This window comes from Salvia hispanica, chromosome 2 (genome assembly GCF_029641045.1).
Source record: "Salvia hispanica isolate PSC_SH4W2 chromosome 2, Shi_PSC_v1, whole genome shotgun sequence".
Classification (NCBI taxonomy): Eukaryota; Viridiplantae; Streptophyta; class Magnoliopsida; order Lamiales; family Lamiaceae; genus Salvia; species Salvia hispanica.
The window spans coordinates 57,649,967-57,666,975 of NC_142693.1; the positions used below are offsets into that span (position 1 = coordinate 57,649,967).

At 33.5% G+C, this 17,009-nt stretch overlaps 1 protein-coding gene across 1 annotated transcript; it reads right to left on the reverse strand.

Moving 5' to 3' along the window:
* Positions 1-433: 433 nt before the first annotated feature.
* Positions 434-2,310, reverse strand: LOC125202399 (cinnamoyl-CoA reductase 1-like). The gene is made up of 6 exons (XM_048100790.2): positions 2,051-2,310; positions 1,790-1,959; positions 1,496-1,681; positions 1,149-1,311; positions 773-962; positions 434-698 (listed from the first exon to the last, which is right to left on the reverse strand). The coding sequence occupies exons 1-6, from the start codon at positions 2,166-2,168 to the stop codon at positions 563-565; spliced, it is 963 nt and encodes a 320-aa protein (XP_047956747.1). The 5' UTR covers positions 2,169-2,310; the 3' UTR covers positions 434-562.
* Positions 2,311-17,009: the final 14,699 nt, after the last annotated feature.

Sequence of the window (17,009 nt, forward strand, 5' to 3'; positions counted from 1 at the left end):
ACTGTACATACCTTAATTTACGGTATATACCGAATTTCGGTATGCTGCGGTATACCGTGATATATGAAAATTCATACCATTACCTTACTGAAATCTTTCGGTAAGGTATCATACCGTACCGAAAATTTGGTATTTTCGATATTTTTTCGGCATGATAATTGACGGTATTTAAGTATTTTTCTCTAGCCCTATTTTCAACGCCAAAAAATGGGCAAAGGATCGACACTCCAAAATCGGAAAGATCAATTTTATGAATTTTCTTTTAATACATCTAAATTACTTCCTCCTATATGTACACATGTATACTTGTTTTAATGTCGATTCGTGTATCCTTAATCAAGCCTTAAATTAAAATTATTTCAAACATCTAGTTGCTATAAAATAATATTCACCAAAACTAATAATTGATGATATTGAATTTATTATCAGATAATCTTAAATCGATCATTTTTCATCGAAATACAAGATTCAGTCTAACCCTGTAATTAATATACAAGTCAATGCAAGTATAATTATTCAAACCAAGCGTACAACGTGTTTAAATAGCACAACTTCTTATCAGTCATGAATTGATAAGACCTTTTTTCTTGTAATTCTCAACAGAATCGAAAAGAGTTTCTTTCAATGGCTTATATTTCCATCCAAGTCCTTGCAGTTTTTCCGAACTCAACTGCGGTGTGTCCTTACCTTCTTTGTACCTACAAAAATGGAACAGCTTCAAATTTTTATCATGCTTTACCATAATTTAAAAGTGATAAATGAAGTTTATTACCTCTTGGGATAGTCATAGTTAGGATAGATTTCCTTAACAGTTTGGACCAAATCCTCAATGCTGATCATGTGAGAAGTGCATATGTATCGACCTCGAGCTTGAGGTGTCTCGTATACTAGTTTGATTGCTTCAGCCACGTCACGCACATCTACTATTGCACGTACGCTGTTCTCAGTTACCTCGTACCCTTCTATTGAATCAAATTGTATTCATATCAGATTATGGTAAAATTAGAATAAGTTGGTTCGTAGTTGCCAACAATATTGATGTTGAATACACCTAAATATTGTGGCTCCCTTTTCATATCAAATCAACAAAATACATTCCTACATGAGTGCTGGTTTATTTAAATATTTACTACTACTACTACTACTACCTTTCAAAAAGTTTAGGAGGAATATACTGCTTAAATTTGGTGTAGGCTGCAGCATTGGGCCAAGGACAATGCTCGGGCACAAGGTGATTAAGTCGAGCCCGTTAGTCTCTGCATATTTTCGAGCCTCAGACTCGGCTAATGTTTTTGAGAAATGATACCAATTCTGCACACAAAAATTAATCCAAAAGCTAATTGAACATAATAAGATAGGATTATTAAATAATCATCGAAAGGGGAATGTTCGAACTTTTTCACTAAGTAGATCAAAATTTAATGAAATTCGGAAAAGAGGATTGCACAAATTGGGAGGCTTGAACATAGAAATTCTTGAAACAAAAAGTTTTTACATTAGTTCTCTTGCAGAATTCTGTATCGGACCAACAACTCTCATCCAAAACTTTATCCTTAGGCCAGTTGGGGTTCATCACGACCGCAACACACGACGACACAACCACGACACGACTCACGTTTGCCTCTGAGCATGCTTTTAGGACATTGAGAGTGCCCTTCACTGCCGGCTCAACAATTTCCACCTAATAACATGTAATGTACTACTTCAAAATCAATTTTTTAAATTTAAAATAAAAATAATCAAGATTTGTAGTAGCATTTGACTTGATTTACATAAGTTTTACTCGTACCTGAGGATTGGGTACCGATGCAGAAGAAGCAGGGCTGGCGACGTGGAAAAGACCATTACACCCTTTGACTGCAGCGAGAATGGAGTCAAAATCTAGTAAGTCTGCTTTGATGAGTCTCAGCTTTTCAGCTGCATTCTCAAAGCTCAGCAAATGAGCATTTTTGGCATCATCTGCATTAGATTCAAATGAGTTAATTTGTCTCTTACAACAAAATTATTGTTCGATTAAAAGTATTTGGAGAGAGAGAGAGAGAGAAGTAACCGGGATTTCTAACGGTGCCGTGAACGGTGTAGCCTTGAGAGAGAAGAAGATTGATGAGCCAAGATGCTACGTAACCTCCGGCGCCGGTTACACAAACACTCATACCATTCTTTGCCATATTATTTATGTATCTCAGATATTGCTACGGATCTATATATACTTGGAATTAATACTACTCCCTCCGTCCCACTGAAGATGACCCATTTTCCTTTGTAGTTTGTCCCAATCAAGATGACTCATTACTTAAAATGGAAATCTCTTTATCTCTACTTTATTCTCTCTCTCTTACTTTACTCTCTCCACTTAACACACAAAATAAAATTGCATAAAATCCCGTGCCGTCCAAGAAAGGGATCATCTTCCTTGGGACGGAGGAAGTATTATTTATTCATTTTGGTAGTTAGTAGTAGTGCAATAATTTAATCAAACTAATCTTCAAATTATATTTAAAATAGAAAATAATTCCAATTTCCAACTTCCATGATTCTCGTGGACATATAATATAGCACATCTATATATACTTGGAATTATTACTACATTTATTCATTTTGGTAGTTAGTAGTAGTGCAATAATTTAATCAAACGAATCTTCAAATTATATTTGAAATAAAAAATAATTCCAATTTTCAACTCCCATGATTCTCGTGTACATATAATATATAGCACATCACGTCAATACGTAACTTGGTTGCCTTTTTTTCATTGGCACTTTAAAGTGGACGACCGAAGCTCGAGCAATGAGACAGTTGGGCACAATCTTACTCTGCTTCTTCAAAACCCTCAACCCACAGTACTAAAAACTAGTATAAGAAAGTAAGGATCGAATCCCACAGAGATGGAGGCGTAAGAAAACATGCAAGAGAATTTGGAACTGGTTTTGGCTGCTGCCACGCACTTTTAGGGTTGAGTTTTAACTACTAGACTCTGGAAATGTAAATAATATATTCTAACAGCTAGACCTAGGCAAATATAACGGAAACATGCATCATGAAAAACAAGACGTAAGCAAGATAACCCTCCAGAGATAACAATTTACCAGACCTAGTGAACAAATTTTCCTAAAATTAGCCTAGACAGAGGAAAGACAGATCGTGGGGACCATTTCCCAAAATAGCAAGGTACGAATGAAAAGCTGCAAAATAACTAACTAAAGTTCAACTAACAACTAGCTTCATCTTCTCTAACGATCCTTATCACAAAATGCAGAGAAAAACAGAGTAAACTATAAAACAAAACAGAGCAAGCTGAATTAAACCATTTAACTACGATTAACTACGAAAATTAAACAGATCTAATATCACCATTGGACGCCCGATTAACTATGATCTCCACACAATTCAACTCAACAACTCAGATCAATCGCCAAAAACATCCAAAGTAAAACAGAAAAGCAACAATAACATGAAACAAAACCATAGCGAGAACTTTCATAGCTAAACAAGTGCAGATTCAACAGAAATTCAGCAAAATAAGGCCGAGCTTCGAACAACGAAGACTCGGGAAATTCAGAAACGGGAACTTAAAACATAAACTGTAAATTGTATCTTCGCCTCGCGTAGAGATGGTGTTGCACAAACTGATTCCCAAACTATGAACCGAACCCCCAAATTTTTACCCCCTAGATTGTGTGTAGAGTGTGAGAAAACGAGCTAAGAGCTAAAGGATGATGGATGATTCTTTAAAATGCTTCTCGCGTGCTCTTATTTATAAGGAGTTGAGCTTCTAGATCCTACCTTGAATTCTCCATTCTGCTCTTCGTCTAGGATGCTCCTCTGTCTGGTGAGTTTTCTTCTTTCTGCTCACTTTCTCTGTCAGACTCCTTCTCCAGGCAATCTCTCCTTCCTTCCTAGATCTGACATTTTACTCTACACACCTGACTTAAAATATGTGTTAGACCCAAGAAACTACAGAATTTAACCCTATAATCAATGCATGAAATTTGTCTTATCAACAACACATTATTTTGATTCAGTCCAAATTACTGTACTTCCCAACTAAAAACAAAAAAATCTTATCTTTTTATTTTCGTTTGTTCACCGTAATAGAAAGTCACGCCAAATTAATAATTCATTTTTTACTTTTGCTCTTTTTATTCACATTTTCTTTTTGTCTTTCTCTCTTCTATACTTAACAATGAAAAAATAAATAAAAATTACACAAAGTACTAGTGTGAGAAAATAAAAATACAATACATGAATAAATTCATTATAAAAATAAAAATGCTAATGAATTAACTACGAAAATCATAAAAAATAAATTAATTAATAGACAAATGAATTAGTATAAGAAAATTCAAAAAAGAAACTAATTATAAAAGTGAATTCATTTGTAGGTAAATGAATTACTAAGGCAAAATATATATATAAAAAAAAAAAAACAATTCCAAAACAAGGGTCCTAGTTCTCAGCCCAGCATTTTAACCAACTAAGCCAGTGAGCTAATCTGTAAGTGGTGTAACCATAGTATCTAATATAGCACGAATGGCTGGGGTCCAAGGAACCCCCATGCCCCTACGTAGGGTTTTCAATGATAATACTGTATTTCATTTATAAAAATAGTTTCATTTTTGTCATTTTTGGTGTCTAAAGAAAATAGTTTATTTTAAAAAATAAAAATTTTATCTCATACTTTATCCACTTTTTCTTCTTTTCTCTTTCTATATCCTACTTTATTTATTTTTTCTCTCAATCTCTCTTAATTTATCTAATTTTTTGAATAATTTATCTAATTTTTTGAAACCCATGTTCTCCTCAAATGAGACTATATTTTTAGACGGAAAGAGTGCTATATTTATGCTCATTAAATGCATTCACTATGGTGGCCGATGGCCACCGCCGAGCGATCGGTCACCCCATCGGCCCCCATTGTGGTGAGCGGGCCGACCATCATTGTTAACCGCCTCCGCCCCGAAGCGATCCAGCAGCCGAGGCGATATCCTTTTTTTATATTCATTTTTTATTCACATTCATCCCACTTCATTTTATCTCACTCTACGTTTTATTCACGTTCGTCCCACTTCATTTTATCTCACTCTACATTTAACTTTTTTCTAGTCACAATGTTTTTTGTATTTTTTTAAATATAGGATATTTTCTTTTTAATAAAAAATTATTTTTTTATTGAGTTGTCTTTAATTTATTTTTCTTATTTTATTTCACATTAACAATTAAAAGTGAAAAATATAAAATAGTGAGGGTGTGGCAGTGAAGGTCTCTGGAATGTGCTGCTGACGTAGCAGGACGAAATGAGATAGAATCTAAAATGAGCTCCAAATTTAAAGCCACACTACAGATGCTCTCTATCATCGTGAAAATGGGTAACACTAGCATGTGATATTAAAAAAATGGGCCGGCAGCTACACAGAGATATAACGTGATAGAGAAGCATACTACAATATTAATAAGGGCAAACTGCCTTAGAAGTCACAAACCTTTTTCATTTTCCGGTTTTTTCCTCAAACTAAAACATTGATGTAAAATGTAATGAACTTTACATTCAATTGTCGATTTCCCATGACTGATTTAATTCCGGCCATGAAGCAAGCTGACGTGTCTTTTTAAGTTGACGTGGCTGCTGAGTGTATAAGTTGATGTGGCTGCTGACGTGTCAAACTGCCCAAAAAGTCACAAACTGTTCCCATTTTCCGGTTTTTCCCACGAATTAAAAAATTTATCCTGCTAAGTGTGTACTGACGTGTTAAAGTTAAGCTTACTCGTATTTTAACCCACAAAATCCAAAATTTATCCTAATTCACACTCCATTTTTTACCCTAAATTCATCCACAAATTCCTTTCACTTCACTCTCAAATCGATGTCAACGACAATGAGCACGATGGCGGCGAGGGGCTTCTGTGTGGTGGCAGAGGAGTCACTTTCATGTTTTTCTAAAGCCGCCACATTGACTGACGCGACTTCTTCCTGCTCTGCTTCCTAGACAAGATAAATAATAGTAACAGCAAGAGAAATCACCGTAAAACAGATCCAATTCATTTCCCGCAATGGCGCCGCCGGAGAGCTTCTTCTTTCCTTCGCCACCGCCACTCGTGGCAATAGCCAGAGTTTTGGGGCACACAGTGTCAAGAGGCTTCCCACACAGAGAAGTGTCGAGAAGTTATTCCTTCGATTTTACTACAAGGCATTTTGGAATGGAGTCGTTTAATTTGTTAAAAGATACGTTGAATTGGTCAAGATTTGGGAGCTAGAGTGATTAATCTAAAAAAACAAAATTGAGATTGAAACCATACATGCAAAACAAAAAATTGTCTAATTTTGAACTAATAAAAAATCGCACATTCAATCAAAATTGACCAAAAATTGATTGTTTGAAGTGGAAAAAATTGAAATTGGATTACGATTGAAATCCGGGGAGAATGAGACAAGTTTGTGGGGAAACCGGAAAATAGGAAAAGTTTGTGACTTTTAGGATTAATGAATTTCTGCTATTTTCCACGTCAGATTTCAGGCTTGCCACGTGCGCAAGATTTTGACCGGAAAACTCTAGGGTGGGTCAAATGGGAAATTCCAACAACTCGGTAAAGTTCATGACACTATAAGACAATTTCTTAGTTCGTGGAAAAAACCGGAAAATGGAAAAAGCTTATGACTTTTAGGGTAGTTTGCCATAATAATAATAATAATAATAATAATAATAATAATAATAATAATAATAATAATAAGATATTATCTTTCTAAGGATTTATTTAGATATCCTACTTCCTCCGTCACCTAATAATTATCCATTTTGATTTGAGCACAAATTTTATGAAATATAAAAAAAATTGGATTGACAAAGTTAGTAGAATATCGGTTCTACTATTGTATATTCTTTCCGTCCTAACAAAGTTGAGTCAAAACTTTTGAACACAAAGATTAAGAAATTGTGTCAAAAAGTATGAGAGAGGAATAAAGTAAAGTAGGCCATGTAATAAAATAAAAGTGATTAGATGTTTTGTTTATTGTCAAAAAAGAAAATGACACGATTTAGTTGGGACATCATAAAAATGATTACGACTCAACTTAGTTGGGACGAATGAAGTACTCCGTCCGTCCTGAATAATTGTCACATTTCATTTACTGCACTCATTTTGAAAAAATGATACTCCCTCCGTCTCAGCTCAAATGATTGATCTCTTTTTGGCCGTTGTTTTGCGAAGATGATAATAAATAGTTAAAGTAGAGAGAAAGTAAAGTAAAAGAGAGAATAATATAGAATAGAGTCGTATCTACATTATTCTCTTACTTACTTTATTTTCTCTCCACTTTAACTATTTATTATAATTTTCCCTAAACACGTGCCGAAAAGCAGTCAATCACTTGAGATGGGACGGAGGGAGTGATAAATAGTTAAAGTGAAAAGAATAAAGTAAGAAAGAGAATAATGTAGAGAAAAGTCTTATATAAATTATTGATAAGTTGTATTCTAAGCCTTGGTTACTGGTTAGTATGTCGTGATTTACATGTATTATCCACAAGGAAGTTGCTTAAGTGTGCAGGAAAAAGGGGTCCAAGTCAGTAAGAGACGGTTCGGACAACTCTGGTGGAAAAGGACGCTAGAAGGGTGCAATACTGATCAGGATGCATGCCAGAGAAAAGGCTCGAAATGGAGAAGAAGGATCGCTGGGATGATCAACCATAAACAAGGGGCAAGAGAGTCATTTCGCTAAGGAAGTCTACCCTAAAAGCAAGGGCAAGCCTCCCTATAAAAGAAGCCACTTGGAGAGAGATAAGGAGTTCTTAGTTCGAAGTCCAACCACCACACTTAGTTAGAATTCTCTCTCGAAGATCAGTTCCTTCAGCATTGCCCACATTTTTCTCGTTCCTCGCCACAGCCATGGTCATTTGAAGTTTCAGATGTCCACCGGAGAGTCATCATCCACCGTTCCAGCCAGTTTGTCTAGTAGTAGTAGCAGTTTCATCGCCCGGAGTGGCATAAACAATCTTTAATCGCTTTCTTAGTTTAAACTTTACTTTCTTTCTTCGTTGGATTTGTTGCAAACTTAATTCTTGTTGCCTTTTGAAGTATTCCGTTAAGATCCAAATGTTTTAGTTATTAAATTTGTTTTTCGCATCTCTCTTTGGTTTGAATCTGCTTCATTCTGCCTAGGAAAGTTAGATCTAGTTATCGCAATTGTCTTCTAAGTGTTTATGCATGTCTTCGCTTGAGTAGCCTAAATCTGGAGTTGTTAATTGAAATTTCAAAGTTCATGTTTCAGTTTATGTTTTCATGCATGAGTTTCTTATTTTGCGTTGTCATGACCACGTTGCATGTTAGCCAGTAGGAGTAATCTGGAGTTATTAGCCGTTAATCTTCAAGTTTAAGCTTTTTAATTAATGCATCTTGTGTTTGAAGTTGAGAATCTAAGTTTATCCATGGAGTTTGTGTTCATATAATTTCTGTTAATACTTGTTGAAGAAGAAAACATCACAATCTACTTTTGCTTTGGACCACTTGCTTTTTAGTTACTTTTTACTTTTGTCCTTTAATTTAAGTTTGTACCTTCCAGACCTGTCAGAGTTACCACCCATCCACCACATATCCCGTGTTGTTCTATATTTCCTTATTTAGTAACTGTCTACTTTTCACACGTCCCTGAGATACCTTGTCCCTTATTTTTACGTACACAACCACATGTCGGTCATTTTCACGCCCACTAGTCAGTAGAGTACCATCTTTAATTTCTGTCTAGATAGAATCTCAACCCAAAAGCGTGGTAGCTAACCAAAACCTCCCAAATTATCACCACAATTATCCGAACGTGTCCATCTCTATGGGATTCGACCCTTACCTCCATTATACTAGCCAGTAGAAGTGGGTTGAGGAATTTATTTGATACCAGGTTCCGGTCGTCGTGCCAACGACTCAGCTAGGTTGGGATTTTCATCCTGATCATTTGGACGCACCCTTAATTTAACACAACACGGACAACCTGCACTTTCAATTATTCTCTCTCTCACTTTACTCTATCTACACTTTAACTATTCATTATCATTGTTTTAATTTACTAAACACAACTTTTTTAAATCTTGTACCGAAAAAAAATGCTTCAAGTAATGTAGAATGGAGGAAGTAAAAAAGAGTGGACAATTAGTGAGTGATAGAACTTAATTTGTAATTTATCAGATTAATAATATACGTTCACTTTTCCTCCATATGTGAATGTCAAGGCTAACTGTAAAGACTAATTTTATAGATCCATAAATTTTATTACTTCCTCCGTCCTATAATAATATTCACTCTTATTGAGGGCACAGATTTTAAGAAATATAAGAAAAAATTAGTTAGAAAAGTTAGTGCAATGTGAGATCCATCTTTTTATATTAATTTTATAATAAAATATGAATGAAGTGAGTTAGTGAGATGTGAAACCTACTTACCAAGTATGGTGAATTGAAATGTGACAATTATTATGAAAACTAGTATATCCCCCGCGCGTTGCGCAGCTGAGAAAATTTGTAGTAAATCATATAATTTGTGCGAGATATGAATAAAGAAAATTATTTAACACACTCTATGCCTAAATGTTTTGTACCAACTTAATTGGGACAAAGGGAGTACAATATTTAAGAATACATATTTTCTTATAAATTTATAAGAAAAACATACTCTCTCCAGTTAAGACTAAGGAGATTATTTTAAGATATCCCCAGCGCGTTGCGCAGCTGACGAAATTCGTAGTAAATCATATAATTCTTGTGAGATATGAATAAAGGAAATTATTTTAACACACTCAGTGCCCAAAAGTTTTGTACCAACTTAATTGGGACAAAGGGAGTACAATATTTATGAATACAATATTTAAGAATATATATTTTCTTATAAATTTATAAGAAAAACATACTCTCTCTAGTTAAGACTAAGGAGATTATTTTAAGATTTCATATCAAAAAGTTATGTACCAACTAAGTTAGTACAAACAGAGTACAAAACTTAAGAATAATATTCACCTACAAATCTATAAAAGCAATAACTACTACAATTACACAAAATCAATTACTACCTCAAATCTTCTCTCAAGTCTTACAGCAATTACATTTTCCAAACTTTCTCTTTGGCAACGGATGATTAAATCAACAAAAGATGTATATTTCGACGTTGATATGCGAAAATTCTTCAGAATATTTCCCCTAGAAGAACAATAAAAAATGGTATGCATTTGTTAATCATAAACATATGATAAAAAATTTATTTCGAAATAGATTATCATTTCTATTGCAATTTGTTTAGCATAGTAATATTTTTGCATATATCATATTATGACATTGACATTCACTGCAACACAAAACTACTACGATAATACATCAATGATACAATTTTATTAATCTCTACCCATTCTTCCGTTTTTTTTTTAATTTTCTTAATGACACTTTTCCACAATATTTCTTCCAAATTTAGAGTAGTACTATTCTTTAAATATTAATGATATCTCTTCACGATAAGTTTTATAAAATATTATGAGTAGTACTACTATTACTTTTTGTCATAAAAATAAATGATTTAGTCACTTTGAAACTTTACAATATAGGAAAATTACTATTAATATACAAAGTACAACGAATTGAATATAAGTAATTAACGATTAATATTACTTTGATATATCACGATGAAATATGTAATATAAATGTATGACTACAGTCGAATCCCGTTAAAATATGTAATTTTGATTTTGATTCTTTAATTTTTAAAATTTCAATTTCTTTAATTTCTTTTATGTTTGGAATGCTACAGTCGAATCTCGTTAAAATAATTCTTGTATTCTTAAATCATCTATTTCCCATTTTAAAACTATATGATTGATGTTTTCTCCGTTTCTTTATAAAATACACTTTGCAACAAAATCAATTGTTTATACTGAATATGTCATATTAATATTAATTTAGTTTACCGTTGTGATTTTAATAATTTCATAATTTTAATTCTCCATTATATTTATATCTTTTAAGCTCTCTAATCAAAATCAATAGAAACATAATCAAATCTTGCAATATATAATAAAGTGATTTGAATTTCATGAAATTTTAATTTTTGAACATTACAATCGAACATCGCTTGTAAAATCACATGTTCTTAACTCATCTATTTAATATTTTAAATCTATATAGTTAATATTTTATATTTTATATAGAATATTGCATAGCAAAAAGTACATTACACAATGTTGTTAACTTGTAAACTATGTTGCTAAGTCAAGACTACAACCTAGCCCTATGGATTACTAAACCCTTTGGGGGTGGATTTAACTTCGATCACCAGTGAACACTATGTCATTGAGTCGGTGCTACACCCTAGCCTCATGGTGCTACACCCTAGCCTCATGGACTAAACTCTTGGAGTGTTGTGCCCAAATCACATTTAATTGTCAATCAAATGACATTCATATGATTAGTAAATTTGTACTTCAGCTCAGCGCGATGCGCATATGACGATATTTATAGTAATCAAATAAGTACGTAATCATGTATTATTGATACATGTGAACTTTAGTACTGTTATATAGTACTATCAAATTGTTATACCTGTGAACTTTTTGATTGCACATTGGAACTTTCGTAAATTCATGTTCACAGTAAAAAAGTCTTTAATTACTAATATACTCAACTTTATTGCGCATAATTACAAAAGACATAAAACTTTTTTCACCAGCAACATTTGGTACACTTATTACATTCTTTTAAATCAAAAGGTTAAATTAATCATAGTTTCAACTTTCAACTCACCGTAGAATTGTTACATATTAAATTAAATCATAGTTTCAACTTTCAACTCACCGTAGAGTTGTTACAGATTGTATAACCAAAAATTAAATATTATAATGTCGTACACATTTTTCTACTTTTCATATTATTATATCATACTTTAGTGACACATATAAACTTCGTGTATATATATATATATATATATATAAAGGGTCTTGTTAGGTTGAGATTTTTGAGCCTAATTGAGAATTGAGATGCAACCACAATCACTCATTTGCGCGATGTCAACAGCCTGTAGTTTATGTCAACAGGGGGTATTTTTGTCATTTCAGTTCTAAAATGTTTAAACTGTATTCTAAATACGCTGTAAAACTTTGAACGGTTTCTCAAAGTTCTCTCCCAAGTTTCAGTCGCGATTCATCGCGATTCTAAATACAATTTTGCATCTTCTCTCCTTTTCGTCGCGATTCATCTCCTAATCTTAGATTTCGATCAGTTTTCTACATCAATTAATTTCGAAAAATGAGGATCAAAGAAATAGTTGAAGCTGAAGCGGCGATTGCATCCAGAAAAAGGCATTCCAAATCGGCGGTCGTTGAATCGACTTCTTCAGGTTAAGAAATTGATTCAAATTTTAAGTATATTGCTTCGATTTTAGTGTATTACAACACATCTGGATTTGTTTTCTTATGAAATCGATTTCTGCTGATTTTTTTTTTGTTGATTAGCGATGGTAGAATCGGAAGAGATGGAAAGGAACAATGCTTCTGGAAAAAACAGAAGAGGACACGCATCACCTTCCAGTTAAGGATTTGTTTAAATTTTTAAGATTATTGACATTTTATACAATAGCTACTGACCTAGCTATAATAATATATTGTTGACATAGTGTACGATTGTTTGAATGACTGTTGACATAATTATATTGACATAGTGTATGCTTGTTTGACGAAGTGTATGTTTGTTTGAATGGTTGTTAGGATGGTTGTAAAAAACATATGTATGGCTGTAGTAGCATGTCAATAGCTATTGACATAGTGTATGCTTGTTTGAATAGGTGTTGACATAATGATATTGACATAGTGTATGCTTGTTTGACATATTGTATGCTTGTTTGAATGGCTGTTAGGATGGCTGTAGAAAACATATGTATGATTGTAGTAGTATATCAATAGCTATTGACATATTGCGTGTTTGTTTGAATAGTTGTTGACATAGTCATATTTATGTGAACAGAGTATGCTTGCCATAAACTTTATAAGATAATCAACCGGGTATGTCAACATTATAAACTTAACTATTGACATAATAGTAATAAGATAATTGTTCTTGTTATATATGGGATACCCCTGTTAATGACAGAGTATACTTAATGCTTAAACTTTTGTTAATTGTGCTTGGTATATCTATTGACATAATTTTAGTAATATACATGCACTTGCTGTCAACAGAGTATACTTGTTATTGTCATGATATTGTGTATAATTGATATAGATTTATTATATTTGATGTTAAACCAATAACAGAAAAATATCAAAGCGAAAAAGGAGTACCTTAGTATCTCAGAAAGAGTTGATGATTATTGAGAAAAAACAAAAGAAAAGTGTAGAGGATGAAAAACAGATTGAGATTGCTGAAAATTTATTTCAAAGGCTTCTAGTGAAAAGGAAACCATTATTTTTTGTTGATGCAATAAGCAAACTGAATTAGGAACAAATTAATGATGTGAAGGAGTTGGGTTTTGAGAGTATCCTACATTTCAACATTGATTACATTCCTAGTAGATTAGCATTCTCATTATTAAAAAGTTTTGATGAAAAAAAGTGCAAGATAAAGCTTTATAATGGGAAAAAAAATCATATCATTGAAGAGAATCTGTTCACTTATGTTCACAGATATTCAAGGAGGAACACAGTTCAAGAGAATGTTCTTGGTCCTGTTAGAATCAGCATTGATTGAGCAATCAACATGTGGAATGATAAAATCTAAGATTGGAGAGATAATTGATGATCTGGATAGCGTGAGAAATATCAACTGTTGTTCATATACAATGTTTGTGCTCAAGTTTGCAATGGAAAATTGGTCGAAGACAGAGAAGAACGCCTTTGCAGGACCACTTCCCTTCCTTATGGTTTGTTTTACATTTTGCATTACACATTATTAACCGTTAACATGATTACATTAGGTTGTATGTGTAAGTGATATAGCTTGTACTATAGTTGTAATAAGTTGTATTAGTTATTTAAGTGGCTTGTGAATTGAGTTGACACTACACACTAGTAATTGACATGCATTTTTTAACATATGCAGCTCTGCTACTTAGACAGAGTTACACAAGATAAGCGTTCTGTTCCTCGGACATTTCCATTAATGAAAGGATGGAAAAGTGAGCATGTTTAGGCTAGAGAAGATAGAGAGACCAGTGCAGAAGTTTTTGGTTTAGGACGTATAAAGAAGAGATACATTCGTAATGAGGAGTAGCAGCAAGGGAATGAAGAACAAAGTCTTGATGTAGATGACAGATGACAGTGGAGTTGGGTCTTCTTCTCAGAACCTACTCCCATCAGATATGGTGACAAATGTATTGCTTCACGATGATTGCATCAATTTACAATAACCAGAGGTTGCCGATGTTACAACTGACTCATGATTGGATAGAAGCAAACATGGACAAATTGTTTGAGCTAAACAACAAGTACAAAGAGTTGTTTAGTTGTAGAAACAAGAATTGAACAAAATGTGATTTTAATGTTTGATGTTAACTTATTTTTTGGATGAGTTTTAAAACTATTATTGTGGATTATGACTTTTGAACTTATCAGTTATATCAAATGTTAATCAGTTCAACAAATTATAATGAAATGTCAACAACCTATAACCAAATGTCAACAGCTTGTATAAAGTGTCAACAACTCGGAAAACAAATATTATACTCCCTCCGTCCCATCGTATTCCTTTTTGGGTTATCCCAAGTTACTTGAGTCATTTCTCTTTTTGGCTAAAAACAAAACATCTAATCACACTTACTTTTTTCTTTTTTTACTTTACTCTCTCTTCTTTCTCTTACTCCATCCGTCCGCGATTAGGAGTCCCGGTCATTTTTGCACACCCGTTTTATAAAAATCATAAAAAATAGTTAAAGTGTAGAAATGGTAAAGTAAGAGAGAGAATAATGTTGACATCTTGTCAACATTATTCTCTCTCTTACTTTACCATTTTTCCACTTTAACTATTTTTTATCATTTTTATAAAATGGGTGCGCAAAAGTGACCGGGACTCCTAATCACGGACGGAGGGAGTACTTTATTCCCTTCTCTACTTTATTTAACTCATTAAATATAACTTTCTTAAATCCCGTGCCGAAAAGAAACGCCTCAAGTAATTTGGGACGGAAGGAGTAATTAAAAAAGAAAATCATACGATAGATGTCAATAGAGAGCAAAATCAAATATCACAAACTAATAAGAAAATGTCAATAACTTGTAGTATATGTTAACAACAAAAAAACAACTCTGATTGTTGTTGACATGGCTTGTACGTGTAGTTGACATGACTTATAATTGTTGTTGACATGTTTTCTATGAGTAGTTGACATGGCTTGTACGTATAGTTGACATAGTATGTAACATAGTTGACATGACTTGTATGTGTAGTTGACACGATATGTACCGTAGTTGACATGACTTGTATGCGCCGTTGACACAATGTGCACCATAGTTGACATAATTATATTAGTTGTTGACACGGCTAGTATATATAGTTGACATGATTTTTAATTGTAATTAACCTTAAAAACATGAATTGTAGGCAGGATTGGGGCAGTCTAGACAACCTCATCGGCGAGGAGCACGGAAGGAAGCCTGACTCCAACTTATATTGAAATGTCAACTTATAACCAAATCTCAACAGCTTGTATAAAGTGTGTACAACTCAGAAAACAAATCTTAAAATTAAAAGAAAATCATGCGATAGATGTCAATAGAGAGCAAAATCAAATATTAACAACTAATAAGAAAATGTCAATAACTTGTAGTATATGTTAACAACTATAAAACAACTCTGATTGTTGTTGACATGACTTGTACGTATAGTTGACATGACTTATAATTGTTGTTGACATGTTTTCTGTGTGTAGTTGACATGGCTTGTACGTATAGTTGACATAGTATGTAACATAGTTGACATGACTTGTACGTATAGACATTATTTATGTCAACTACGATGTCAACAACGTTATTTATGCCAATTATTATGTCAACAACAACATTCTACAAATAATTAATGTCAACAACATATATTTTCATGTCAACGACCTATATTATTTATGTCAACAACAACATTTTACATATAATTCATGTCAACAACAATGTTTTACATATAATTTATTTCAACAACATTTTTCATAAAATTTATGTCAACGACCTATATAATTCATGTCAACAACACACGTAATTATGTCAACGAGCTATATAATTCATGTCAAGAATAAATATTTTCATCTCAACAAACTATATAATTAATGTCAACTGCAACGTTTTACATATAATTAATGTCAACAACAACATTAAAAAAGGGAGATGGCTAATTCCCAATTGAGGAATATCACCAAACACCTAGAGTGCATTATGATTAAGCTTATTCCCCAATCCAATCCAATCCAATCCAATTCCTCCAGACTATCATCAGCAAATCACAGATCAAAAGAGGCGGTTGGAGATGTAGGAGAATGGAGTTAGTGCCGACGCGGTGGAGGATTTCGCCAGCGACGGCGGATGCGGCGAGAAGTCAGGGTACTTGACGGCGGGGACGGCGGCGGAGCATAGAGAGATGTAAAAATCTGAACATATAATCTGCAAATATACAACAATTCTAACTAATTAAATAATTGCAACAACACTAAATTAGTAAATTAAAAATTGATTTCATCTGAACTGAGGATTCGCGATTTCATCTGAATTGAGGATTTCATCTAACTAATTAAATAATTGCAACAACACTGTCGTCCGCCGACCCTCAGAGGCGGCAGAGGTAGATGGGGCCGATGTCGTCGCTCCTGATCGAGCTTATCAGACTCCGATCCTCTCTCCACACCTTCGAATTTGTACTCCGCCGCCAAACTCGTCGGAAATTCAGTTTCACCATCTCGATAGGTAGTTGCTGCACAATCTCTGTACGGCGTTCAGATTCTACCTAGAGTTTCAATTTTCATCTTCTTTCTCGATTTTCTGTATTTTCTAATCTCCAGTTCTCTCTCCGATGGAGGAAT